General features: G+C 37.7%; 1 protein-coding gene across 4 annotated transcripts in view; it reads left to right on the top strand.

Moving 5' to 3' along the window:
* hivep2a (HIVEP zinc finger 2a) overlaps positions 1–14,529 on the top strand; it is a 101,985-nt gene that overhangs the window by 66,842 nt on the left and 20,614 nt on the right. For all 4 annotated transcript variants that reach the window (XM_055149652.1, XM_055149653.1, XM_055149651.1 and 1 more), the window contains 2 exons: positions 12,727–12,800; positions 12,878–14,100. In XM_055149652.1, coding sequence (XP_055005627.1) covers positions 13,143–14,100 — 958 coding nt within the window. In that variant the 5' untranslated portion in view covers positions 12,727–12,800; positions 12,878–13,142. The remainder of the gene's footprint in view (positions 1–12,726; positions 12,801–12,877; positions 14,101–14,529) is intronic.

The following is a 14,529-nucleotide window of genomic DNA, read 5'->3' on the forward strand; positions in this document are numbered from 1 at the left end:
AGCTGTGGAAGAGCAGGTGCAGAGCTAAAGATATTTCTTTGTCTTTGTGGACAATAAAGATTACAGGATTAAGAATGCGTACATTGCTGGCCCTAAAGTCAAATGTGTCCAGATGGAAATGGTGTACACCGGGGAATAGTGTGTGTAAAATTGCATAAAGGTAACGGACAGCAGGTCTGGACCTGGTTAAATATGCAGCCAGCCTTTTGAAATCACACTTTCTGAATGATAAAGTCAGTTCAATGTGAAATGAACAGCCAGATAATAAAGCAATTTAGCTTTCATTTTTGGGACTATGGATTGAATTAAGATTAGGCCTGTCTTGATAATTACTATATTAACTTATCGTTCCAATACATGAATGCTGGAACAATATTTTTGTGATCAGTCTTTATTATGTGTACTTATTTTTGCACTACTGGGAAATGTGTGTGTTTTTGGGCTATATTATAAAATCTGAGACATACAAGGTTGAATATATAGCTTCTGTGACTCATTACACTTGACTAACTACTGAAGTCTTTCATTCTGCTATTTATTTATTGCTGCTCATGATTTTGAATAATACTGTACATAGAATAGTTTTTTGTGGTTAAAACCTGCTCTTTGGTTATTGTGTTTTACAAATTAGTTGCCGTATTATCATATATCGTCTATATTTACTTCAGCAATATATCACACTTAAAAATGTTTGAATGTGACATTCAGTATTAATTTACCTTTTCTAAATTTGTCAATTTTTTTTTAGTTCTGATCATTATATAAAAAAAATCACACTCATTGATTAACTGAATATCTTGACATCCCCAAGCATAAAGAAATGAATTTAAAAATATAGTATGAGGAAGGAGAAGAGGACACAGATACAGATAGTAGATACAGATGATTCACTGACTCTTAATAGCTGAAAAGTAAATAAAAGAATACAGTGTATCATTATCTGGCTGATACGCTTTAATTACAGTACGGTACAGTTGTGATGTGATTTTGATGTGGAATGAATGAAAAGGTGAATGAACGAAGCACAAACATATCTATTTATAAAGAGTACAGCTTCTGTCCTTTTTTCCTGTACATTTCCGTTTTATAATCCATGCTTCTGTAACAGTGTAACCTTGGCCCTGCTCTGCCTCCTCCTCCTCCTCCTACCTCCCACAGACTGGCTCTAAACTGGGCACAACTCAGATCCAGAGCTTTATAATATGTGGCAAACCTGTGTTGTTAATTTTGACTATCACATTGAATGAAATGAGATGGACCGTAGGGTGGGCGATTCAGTACTATTTTGTTATCAGAATGAATGTTTTTTTCTGGTGGAGAGTCTGACACTTGTTTGCATGGAGATGTTATTGCTGCAGTGCAGTGCTTCATGGCATGGCTTTAAACCTGTTTATCTTCATGGAGACTAGCGGGTAATGCCACAAAGCCGTCCGCGGAGATGTCAGTCTGGATGTCAAAATATTTTTTTGGCCATTAACACGTAATAATATGGGCACTCAAGACACTCAAAGCTCTTTACACTCACCCATTCACACTCATACACCAACATGCATAGACCCTGGAGGGAGGTGGGTTAAGTATCTTGCCCAAGGACACAACAACAGCTTTCATCTGTGGGCTCTGACCACTCTACCAATGATGTTTATGTCAAGAGCAGGATTCAAACCACACACATTTGGATAAGTGGACAAACACTCTACCAATTCAGCTACTGTCGCAATAAATGCAAGCTGGATCAGTTTAAAGGCGCAGTATGTAACTTTTTTTGTCAGAGGTTCGTCACCTGCTTGTTTCTATGGATGGATAAACAGCTCTACCATACATTTATTCAGTTACATGGTGATGGTTTTATAGCTCAAAAAATGCATAGAAAAACAGGCTGTCTGGCTGTGAGTGGGTTTGTCTCTCCATAGATCTAACCTGTAACTTGACCTAGTTTGGTTTCCATGAAGTTATAAAGGTTTAATACCATACTGTGAAACCTTCCTGATGAGGCAATAACATGTCCATGGAGAAAAGCATTTGATGGACCCTCCACCAGAAAAGTTACATCAACTATAAAGTTGTGATTAAATATTTTGTGTATCACTGTTTAAATCATTCCCTTGTCTCACATTCACAAACACTTTGACTTTCAGTGCTACAGCTTCACATCACAGTCCCCATCCACAATGGTTCAGCTGAGTTCATCAAAGCTGTCAAAGCTGTGAAAAACTCTATGTGCTCCTGGTGAATGCACTTCTGTCAATCAAAGGAGGTACAAGCAAGTCTAGGAACGCAAATGGTTTCCGTCAACTGTGATAATGAATTATGGGACTTTTTAAAAGCATTTCAAAGTAGTGGGTGGGTGATGCTGACAAAAATGAATATCTTGGGTTTTTTGTTTTTTTTTTGCTTTATCTCCATGGTGATATTCAAACTATATTTTAATAATGCACCAGGAATGTGTTTTAATGTGCCTGTAAATGTTTTGGTTGGTATTCAAGTCAAACATAAAATGTGAATGGACCACAAAATTAACCCCAAAAATGTTGAAATAACACTTTATTATGTATTTGTTTGGATGATTACTTTAGACTCGTGTATAGAAGATATCTGCAATATTCTAATTTTGCGAAAACAATAATTGTAAATTGTTGAATGTCCCATCTCTAATTGAGGATATTACTTATTTACTATTTTGACCCACTATGGCTTCTGTAGTTCTGAATGAAATCATTTCTAACCCTGATTCATCCAGTATCTATCTATTTGTATTATTTTTCTAGCCCAGCCCACCATAATTGTGATATTATATATTTTTCATTCTAATTTTGCTTATCTCGAAAACAATAATTGCAATATTATAAATTTTTGACTGTCCCATCTTTAATTGAGGGTATTACCTGCTTACTATTTTTGCTCCTCTATGGCTTCTGTAGTTTGAGTAAAATCATTTCTAACCCTGATTCGTCTGACATCTATTTCTATTATATTTTCAGCCCACCTACACTGGTCTTGATAGACTCGTTTCTCACATTGACTTGTGTATTCTCCGCCTCCTCTGTCTAGTCTCAGCTGTGTCGCTAAATTAAAAAAAAAAGAAAAAAAAAGAAAAGGAAAATACAAATGAGTGACAGGCGAGGCTAAATTAAAATAAAACACGTCTTCAAAATGAGCAGTCGGCACTTTGAGTCCTTGGACAATCTAACAGACTCTGACAGCTTTCAGACCTGGAGGAGCAGTCTACAAGATCATTTATCCATCTTCCTCTGTTGGAAGGGGAGTAAATGGCTGTCACTGTTTGTCTAGATAACTTTACTATGCTTACCTCAGCACTGGCCAACACTTATAAGCCCATCCTTCTGGTTGGTGGTTCAAATCCCTCCATAAGCTTCTGTATGTTGTTGTTGTGTCCTTGGGCCTTGCCTCTATTGTATTTGTGGAGGTGCTGTGTGTGTGCAATTTTGTTTTTGTTTTGATATTTTTTCTATGTTTTCTTTTGTAAATTATTTTCATTGCGTTTGCCTATAGTTTTCCTATATTCTTGATTTATTCATCATAAATTCCACATTAAATCCATTTGACTCCAACTTCTAACTAGATTTGACAGTTAAAGGCTTCCATAGTTTTGTTTATTTATTTTGAAATATGATAATTTGTCTGTGTAATCCCTCAATCGTCCAGTACGATGATTTGTGACTTAACGTTTGAAAACATACAAGTTTAGGATTTCATAATTGTATCCATATTCCTGAAAATTAAGAACATCTTGAGAAAAAAAACAAAGTGACCTAAATAGTTCTATTTTCTTGATTCGTGGCGGTGGAGCACATGGGTTGTATTTCTGAAAACACCAGTCCTTACTGCAGTCCCGCTGAGCTCTTCCTGGTTTTAACCACAGTCCCCTGCTGCCGGCCGCAGGCTGCCGCTCCTACACTCACTTTACTGCCTTGCTCAAGGGCACTGTAAAAGGAACATGCTTCTACTGTAGTTGTATTGTGTTGGTCTCTCAGTGTCTTAGTCTTCCAAACATGCCCATTCAAATTAAATAATCCTTCATATGTTTTTTTTTTTTTTTTTTTTTAACTTACGTATACTCAAATCAAGAGTTAGTTTTGTCCTCCTCTGCTCCTGGTTTAACCTGTTATAAACTCACGTGATGCAGTTCTTATTTGTTGAGTTATATATTGTTAACTTCAAGCTTAAATTTACAATAGTTCAGTTTGTGTTTGTTCTTATTTGAGTCCAACAAGTTAGTAAGATGCGATGGTGTAAAAACATCTGTGTGTGCTGTTTTATACAAAGGGATTTTTAATGGTAAAATTCTGATTCAGCTTTTTTCCATTAAAAAGAACAAAATGTTATATTTGGTCTGAAGCTCGAATAGTCCCAGGTTATAGCAGCTAGTTAAACCGCCGAGGTGAAGGAACGGTCCATTGTAGCCAGATAGGAGTCCTGCCAGTTGGCTTCATATTACCCATACACACTTCTTTGTTTATGTCCAATCCACTGTTAACAATGGGCCCGCTTCGAGTTTCTGCGCCGTCCATGGAGTGTGCTGCTACTTTGGGTGGTCAGAGCAGCCCTAAATTATTCAAACATGTTACTAATGCTTTCCATTCAGTGATTAACCACTTTATATTTTGCCATAACAGAACATGGAGTGAGAGAAAGAGGAGGGGAGTTGGCGATCGCATGGAATTGGCTCAGTTTTGGACCAACCTGGACCATAACGAAGCAAATCTTTATTGAGAACAGTAGTTGGGTTTGTGGGAGTCTATCCATTTCCTGGTGAAACATGTTAACCATACTTGGTCAAATGATTCCTGGCATTTTAAAATATATTAAGAGAGCCAATTTGGTATTGTGCAGTATGTGTGAGTTTGCCAATGTAGCAAGATCCAGCACATACTTGAAAAGGTGAATGGTGGACTTTACTGTACTAAATTATTCCATAGTATTAAATATGCATATATCAATTTAAAAACAATGCTCTAATGTGCTTTCACTTTTCATTTTGGCTAAACAAATAAAGAAAGTATTTGAAACTGGGACCCAAACTTAGTCTTTACCTGTGTTTGACAACTAGAAACCTGTAGTTCACAATATTTGCTCTTCCTAAGCTTGGGTTAATAGAGAGGACTGTCCAAGAAAAGATACACATTCGAATCGTATTATACTCCAGTTCCATAGCTGAAGTTTTGATCTTTCACCTGTCTCTGTCGAGTATTTCTGATAAGCACTACTGTAATATTGAAGTCAAACCAAGGTCTGGGCAGGCGCGTGGCTGGAGCAGTGCAGGGGCAGGAGCAGAAATAAATAGGAGCCTGGCAGGAGCAGGGCAGGAGCAGAGACAGGAGCAGAGACAGGGGCAGCGGCAGGAGCAGAGACAGGAGCAGAGACAGGAGCAGAGACAGGAGCAGAGACAGGAGCAGAGACAGGAGCAGAGACAGGAGCAGAGACAGGAGCAGAGACAGGAGCAGGGAGCTGTGGATGTAACAGAAAACATTTTATCAGTCACTTGGAGCCAAACACAACTCAGGGCCAACTCTGACACTTTACACACAGAAACACATTCTTTTCAACTACAGTTTACAAAACTCATCTCTCACTGCAAAGAAAGGCAACATTGTTAGATTTCAGTCATCTTGTCATCAGTTAGTATCAGTGTAACTAGATGTTTTTGATAGTTCCAAATTGTGAAACTATTTCAATCTTGTCAGTTATAGTTTTGTACTAAACTAGCACAGTGATTGATATTAAAGGTGCAAGCTGCTTTGCTGGTGGAGGCCCTGCTGCTTCCTGCTTCTCTGCATATTGCTTTGCTTTAAATCCACTGTATGGCATTACATTTTATCTATCTCCATGGAGACAAGCAGATAATGCCACCAGACCAAGTTGCAGGTCAGAGCTGTGGCGAGGCAAGTCCACTTATAATAAGAATGCTTTTGAAGTTATAGTTCATACATTCCTGGAAGTACGTTTACTATACTAAAATAATAATTAAGTCCTAGCATTTTTCATACAGTCACATTTGCTTATTTGTCTTTTGTCCTTTCTGTTTTATTATTAGAAGTCCATTACAGTCCACTTGTGACACGGTATCAGAAATGGGCAGAAATAGGCTGGTGTTTGTTTTGGTCCTGGAGGAATGTGCAGCTCGAGTGTTGGTCTGAGGCACCCCAGTGAGCTCATGAACGACTGGCCTCCACTGCAGACGTCTGGTCTGTGCTTATCAACAAATATCTATGTAACCCACAGGGAAAGGACAATAAGAAAGGGCTATGAGGGGAAACTAATAACTACGAAGAACTACTGCTGGTGGTGTTATGAAAAAGGCAACTTAAATGTGCAAATAAGAGGATTTTAGATGCAAATTTCTAGTGCATTTTACTGTAAGGTTACAAACTAATGTAGTCTCATCAAAAATAAATTTAAAAGTTAAATAAATTAGATTAGAATAGAATTTCCTTAAAGATGCATTATGTAATTTTCTGATGGATGGTCCGCCACCTCCATGGAAATATTTTCCACTTGGCCTATAATGTTCCACAGTATAACATTAAGCTTTTCAATGTCCATGCAAATTCAGAACAGCCAATAACATCATAACATCAACCAAGGGCGGACTGGCAATCTGTGTGTTTAAAGTCAGTTATTCATGACTGAACTTGAAAGCGAAAATTATCATCCATGTCTTGTCATTTTTACTAACAATGCAGACTAGCCAGTTAGCTGGGTTTTCAACTGCTTCATAGTTATAGTGGGGTAGCCTCTTACTGCAGACCGTTCCTCCTCAGGAACGCTTCACTTTTCACTGAAAAAACTTTACTACAATAGGACTACATTACCATGACATTACACAGAGTGTTTTAGTAATACATTACGACTTGGTCATTGTCATTCTAGTAACAACAAACTTATAACAGGGGCTGTGTCTTAAGGGGTTAAACAAAAGTGGTAACTGCGTTGAACAGCCATGGACGTATAGAACTATGAAGCAGTTGAAAACCCAGCTAACTGGCTAGACTGCATTAGTCAAAATCACAGGATCGTTCGCCAATTTTTCCAGTCAACCTGAAAATCTGAAATCTATGGATCTAACTATTTTTTACTATGTACAATATTAGCACACTGTTGTCAACCATAAACTATCCGCTCAAACTTCAGTTGATGTGATTGGCTGTTAAAAAAAAACAAAAACAAAAAAACACATCTGTGCATCGAATGCTATGAAAAGTTCTCAAAAATCAACAAATAAATGCAGTGATAGTCACAAATATGTACAGTGGTTTGTAAATGCAGGTTCGTCTGTAAATAAATGTAACTGCACTGACATTTGTGAATCGCGTAACATTTTCTTTTGAGTCAAGAAATGCTTTTGTGACTGTTTTTACATTTATTTGTAAGTCAGGATGTTTATTTGATAATAAAGAATCTAACCAATCTCCACAGGAATGTTCCACAGTATGACATTAAACAGCTCTACTTAACAGTTATTCAATTAGAGATGGTTTTATGGCTTAAAAATACCCAGAAAAACAGGCATGCTGATTGTGAGCGGGGTCACCTCTCCACAGATCTGACCTGTAACTTGGTTTGGTTTGGTCTCCATGAACACAGAAAGTTTAATACCATACTACGAAACAAGTAATAACATGTCCATGGAAAAAAACGTTTGACGGACCCTCCACCATGAAAACTTACACAATGCACCTTTAATGCCATACTGTGGTTAACATTCCAAGCAAAGCAATAACAACTCATGGAGGCAAGCCAGTGGTAGACCTCCCACCAGAAATGTTACATAGTGCATCTTTAATCTTTACTTGACAATAAGTCTTAAGACACCCACTAACATATTGTCTACCAAGTTTACTTACATGTTGATTGGTTGCCCTGTAAAACGTATATTTATACTAACATGTCAACACAACAAGTTTGAGTTTAGCGTAAGATTTAAACATTATAAATAGTTAATCTACTACACTACTATAGTTTAAAGCAGCGTGGCCAGTGCTCTTTTGAACAGACTAAAAAGCCTTGCGTTGCATATTTTTTGTCGTGGTCAGCTGCTGTGTCTTGAATGCTCCTTGTTACAGAACAGTATAGGTGCTTATCTTGTGGCTGTCTGAGTTTTAACTATGGACTAAATATATAACATAGGGTTTCCTTGCATCCTAGAAAACCCAGACATTTCGATGGTAGCTTTCTACACCAGATAATTGTCACCATTCTCCCAGTTTGGAGAAGTGGTAGGAGTTACAATTTTAGCCGTGATTTTTACTATGCCCATGTTCGGTCTAAGTTACATTGGATATGGCCTTCTATGGTGTGGTTAACTGTCTGAGGTCTGTTGATTTCTTATATAATTTCATATATATTTTTAACTTGTACTGTCGATAAAGGACGTTTATAGTGCATATCTACAATTTTATTGATACTTTGCAGCTGATGTCATCAAATCAAACTTAGTTCCCTGGGGGTGTGATGCTAATGTGGGCACTTCCCTGTCTGAAACTTTTTACTCAATTTAGACTACACAAGTCTCACATAAAATTACTGTCACAAACCAGCTAGTCAAAAGTTTTTCGTTTATTCAACTTTTGTTGAAAATCAATCTCCTAAACAGGGTCATGAATGCTCGTATTGATCACAGGTTCCTGAAAATGCATTGTGTCACTGCAGTAACTGCTAAACATTCCGTCTATAGATATGCAAGCAGAACACCCCCAGTGTGATGGCACTGTAAAATATCAGTTCTATATAGCATATTGAATTTGGACTTAATTTGCTGGAAGTTGTGGTAAAAGTATTAAACTGGTGTAAGTGTGTTTTTAAGATGATCCACTCAACGGAAACCATGTACTGTTTTTGTTCACATAAAAATAATATCATAGCTATAAATTAAAATTTGCAAATACAGTTACACATGTTTTAGCAAGTACCTTAATCTTAACTATCTGTAAGTAATGAATCTTTATAAAGCACATTAAAAGGTTTACAAAGTGCTGTACAAGCAGCAATGAACAATACAAAAAGAATAAAAATAGCATACAGAAAGCATACAAAAGCAGACAATGATCCAAACAAGTACAGTGTATTTTATGTTAACTTGTGCTTCTGTGCCCCTCCCCCCTTTTGTTCTAATCCCGCCCCTGAAACAAATTCCGCCCCCACAATTTCACATCTAGCCCAGAACCACAGGAAATAGACAGGTATATAAATACTGCTTTATGTAAGTCATTGACCATAACACAGTCTCCCACTCAGAGCTATGCAGACCTGCTGTTACAAAACAAACGCCAACCAGTGGTTTGCGTAAAACCTTGTAGTAAATACAACAAATTACCCAAACATTTAGTTCTTCTCTTCTCTAAACCATTTAATCAGTCAATGAAATTATTTAACTCCAAATGATGTTCAAGTACATTGCAGTTCAATTTGTTGTCATTTTAAATATTCTTAAAGTTGCATTGTATAACTTTTCTGGTGGCGGTCCGTCAAATGTTTTTCTCCATAGAGATGTTATTAATTTGTCTGGAATGTTTCACAGAATAGTATTAAACCTTTCTATCTTTATGGAGAACAAATTAGACCCAATCACTTTAGATCTGTGGAGAGGCAACCCCGCTCACAGTCAGAATACCTATTTTGTTTCTAGGTATTTTTAGCAGTAAAAACAACTGCAACTCAGTAAAATGTAAGGGAGAGCTGCTTAATGCCCTACTGTGGAATATTCCATGCAGAGCAATGACAATGAATGAAACAAGCAGGTAATGGACCCCCAACCAAAAAGCTACATAGAGCATCTTAAAGATTTTTTGTGGAACATTTCAGGCAAAGCAATAACATCATCACGGAGCCCCCCCACCCCCCCCTACCAGAAAAGCTACACAGTGCAGCTTTAATTATAATTTCCATCCTTATCTTTCTATCAAACCTCCCTGTGCTTGGCCTGCTTTGTATCAGATGTGGGGGCTGAAATGGGCCAAAGTTAATTTCCCTGCTGTGAAGAATGCGGCGTGTTTTGCTGTGTGGTTATTTTTAGCTCTCACGTTGGGGCCTGAGACGTCACCAGGTCCTGCTTAACCGTGTTGCAATGGGTTTGTGTGAGCTACGCAGAGCTATTTTTACAAAGTGCAATGAGGAAATACACGGCATAAATGTGCATTCTCAGCAGCTGCGTAGTGTTATCTGCCCAGCCTCCTCCTCTCCCAGGTGTTCTGTGGTCCTGGAGACGTTACTCTGTGGAAACATACACTGCAGCACTAGCAGATGCCACCTCTGCAAAGTACTCTGCTTTGTTCACTTGTACTTCTTCCACAATTAGGAGTTGGATTTAAAGGTGCAGTATGTAACTTTTCTGGTGGAGGGTGAAAAAGTCAAGTGGCGGACCTGATTTTGTTTTTCATGTGAATGTGTATGCTTTCCCTGAAATGTTTTGGTATTTATTTATTAAAGGGACAATGTATTAAAAGTCAAGATAATGCAAAAAAAAACCCCAAAAAAACATGTACTTGTAAATATGCAAGATTGTAGCCAAAGCTTCCATCCTTAGTCCCCATGTTTGACAGTTTGATATACACTACCAGTCAAAAGTTTGGATGCACTCTCTCTTTTTTTCTTTTCTACTTTCTACATTTTATATACATAGGGAAGACATCAACTATATGAAGCAAGACATATGGAATTATGTGAAGAAAAGAGTTAAATAGCTCTACTAAATACTTTTCAACAAAGGCAAGGGTGGTTACTTTGAGGTTTTGAACATAAAATATAAACAAGAGTTATTTAATGTTTTTCTTTGCTACATAATTCCATACTATATCTTACTTCATACAGTATATATTCAATGTTTTCTGTATACATATAAAATGTAGGGGAAAAAATTGAATGAGATCCAGACTTTTGACTGGTGGTGTAAATGTGTCTTTAATTAATTGTATAAGGTGTTTTATTGCCAAAAGATACTTATTTCTGTGGAGTCATATGCTTGTCTCCATGGAGATTGCTTATTTGTATGCTATTTTGTAGATCATTCCAGGCAAAACAAAACAAAAAAAACTTCACTGTGCCAGACCATTCACCTAAAAATTTACACTGTACACCTTTAAATACTGCATTTTTAATGAGTCATGCAAGGGATTGTAGATGTTGGTAATATATGTTCAAAGGGCTGTTGCACATCTTGCCATAATTGTGAATGTGATTACTACAGTACAAGTGCAGGAATAATACCTTTATATGTAATTAAAGGCAGTTCCCGTTTTTGCTTAGTTAATTTTAAGATTGTTTGTCTTGTTGTAGCAGCAGTACATTGTGTACTGATACACATTGTTGTAGTTGAAGTATTTTTTTTAGCATTATTACATTCACATTCACTTGACAATATAATTCATGACAAATTGAAAACATATATCCATAATCCTTCATCACTCACAATATTACCAAATTATAACATATAGTTATAAGTTATAATACTAATATAGTATTGAATGTTGTCACTGGTTGCAGCTTGTGATAAAATAAGTATCATCAGCGGTATTTATAGAATGTGATTGTACTACTAGTAACATGCAATTTAAATTTAGTTTTTCTCAACACATACAGTGGTTGACTTGCATCACATCACATCCTACCACATCCTAAATAACTTTTGAAGCCTGTACTTACATCTTTTCACATGTATGTCTTTCTTTCCTTTATGTTGCAATATACCATCATGTTAAGAAAAAAAAAAACACCAACAACAACAACCACAGAAGAAGGAAGGCCACAGATTCTTGCCTCTTGCTCTGTGCCTTGGCCTCCTTGCCCGCCTCCACACATTATGACTGGCGAACGTCACTTCCCCCGGTGCTATTTTTAAGCCTTTGTGTCTTTTTAGGAACAGCGTGGGTTTGCATTGCACCAGTGAGTCATTGAGTGAAGGGAAGGAGGGCGCGAGGAGGAAATGGGCAGAAAGCAGCACAGATGGAGAGAGAAATTACCCTGGATCTAATGGCATCTATATTATACCATTTATACAGCCGTTGACAAGCTAGACAAAAGATGTATGCTGGCAAGTTCATATGAAATGTAGTGTTGTGGTGAAGATCATACTGGAGTGGTTCTGAAACTTTTCACACTGAGTACCACCTAAGATAGTATTTGGCTTGTTTTTAGTCATTGTTTAAGGGCCAATATTAGGCTATTTTCTCATCTATGTTATTATGTTGTTTCTTCATCAAAACATACCTGGAGTTGTTTTGTTTCATTCACAAATGGTTATCTCACAAACCCTGCATATTAAGTTCTTCTCTCAAATGAAAAACACTCTGTTCCACTTTGTGATGGAGGAAGTGCTCCACTGTGTTTTTCAACTCCATACACCGTTGCTAGAATAATTTTGATAATTTCAACCCTGGAATTTCAAATCTCTATTGGACAAAACATAAAAGGTAGCTTTTAACTTGAAAACTGCTACTACATGACATCACAGGGTGGAACAGAGCATTTTGAGCTTTGGAGACAGACTTATGTATGTAGACAGACTAATAATAAAAGGTTACACAAACATGCTTTAAATTATGTAATGTTTTTAGAGCATATAAACAGCTTTGACAATTCTGTGGACATATCTTGTCAATGAACTCATCTTTGGGAGCCATAAGAATTTGTCATAACATTCTTGACAAGTTTGCTTGGGGTTTTGCTATGCTGTAATGCTATAATAGTTTTGTTGTTGTGTTTTTCTTGTAGATTTCCTGTTGAACAAGCTGAATGATTTCTGAATCTACCAAACGTGGATCTACTTGCACTTTTACTCATAAAAGGTTAGCATTTCACAAATATTTGTTGTAACACAATTTATCCCAGTGACTAAAATTGTCCTATTTTCTTCTTTTCTTAGATCATTTGACATTGGCTTTGCAACAACTGGAGAAACCATCATGTTTACAATACCAGAATCAGAGTGCTACAATGCTAATGTTGTCATTTGATGCTCCTGTGTTTTTGCTTACCTATATTTTGGTCCGGTGCAGCGATGGACCTGAGCTGAACTTGGCTTTAGCCCCAAAACTTTGAGCTATGCTTTTAATGAGCTTTGGGACTTTTTAACTATCTAAATCTCCCCAACTTCCCCCCTTTTCAAACCTAAGAAAGAGCATTAAGCGATGGAAGCTCAGGAGCCTGCTTCCGGTGGTGGGCAGAAATGCCAAAGCAAAGATCCAGTGATGGACAAGGCAACTTTGCAAAGGAAGTGGGCATCAGAACCTTCATCCACCAAACGAAGCACTTTTGCCGATCCAGAGGCTAAAAACAGGGAGAGCTTACCTTGTGGTGCTACTGGTGGATCTGTGCCACGACAAAAATACGGAATGATGGGAAATACTGGGAAAATGCTACCGGGACAGTCCCCAATGGGAGAATCGCAAGGACCATATGGGCAGGGGTTTCCAAGGGGATATGCCTACCAGATGGGCCAGCAATATCCACAACATCCACAAACAGAGCAGCGGTTCTTGTCTGGAGCCAAACCCCAGCCAGGACTCGAACCTCATGCTTGGCCCTTTGCCGGTCAGCTCCCTTCAGACGATTTATTTGGACATCCTGGGCATACACAACCACATGCATCTGGGGCAGGACGCTTTCCAAGGCAAAAATCACCAAGTTTACCCAGTTCTTTTGGGCAGTATTCCCAATCGGATTCCTTGGAAGAGAGTCATGGCAAGAAAGATCAAAAGCCAAAAAAGCCCGGGAAGTATATATGTCACTATTGTGGACGAGCTTGCGCCAAACCAAGCGTTTTGAAAAAGCATATCCGGTCACACACAGGAGAGCGACCCTACCCGTGCGTGCCGTGTGGATTCTCCTTTAAAACTAAAAGCAACCTTTACAAACATCGTAAGTCCCATGCTCACGCCATTAAAGCAGGTCTGGTGCCGTTTTCGGATTTGGCCGCATCTCGAGCCGGAGAGTTGGACCAGGCGTCTCCATCGGGGGAAGCAGAGGTGCACTCAGACGGAGAGCAGAGTACAGACACGGACGAGGAGGGGGTGGAAGGAGCCACGATGCTGATGGAGAAAGGGAGTCCTGTACCTCAGATATCCTTTGAGGCTGGAAAAAATGCAGGTAAACTTGAATAATATGGTTTTAAAGTATAAAAATATTAAATTTAATATGTGATTTACTAGATGTGATTTTACTTCACCTTCGCTTTCGAATTGATGTCAGTATAAATATATTTATTTTCCCATTTTATATATTTGATAATGGTGAATTTAATTAAATATTCTGTAGTACTTTCCATAACGCACATTTATTTCAATAAAAAAGAAATGTTCATTAAACTTAGACAGGCTTTATTTTCATTCAGATATATACACCGAGCAACATTTTGAAATTAATGCTTGTAATAAAACCCAAATGCTTGCTGTAAAAATTTGTTAACCCCAAATAGAAATTAGTGATTTTCCTTTATTTGGTCCCATAAATTCCAACTTGTATTTCCTGAGTTTCATTGAAAATACAGCATCACTAAATCATAATCCATCTTCTCCA

The sequence above is a fragment of the Boleophthalmus pectinirostris genome, unplaced genomic scaffold (genome assembly GCF_026225935.1).
Source record: "Boleophthalmus pectinirostris isolate CB_2022bp ecotype Guang Dong unplaced genomic scaffold, ASM2622593v1 HiC_scaffold_13, whole genome shotgun sequence".
Taxonomy (NCBI): Eukaryota; Metazoa; Chordata; class Actinopteri; order Gobiiformes; family Gobiidae; genus Boleophthalmus; species Boleophthalmus pectinirostris.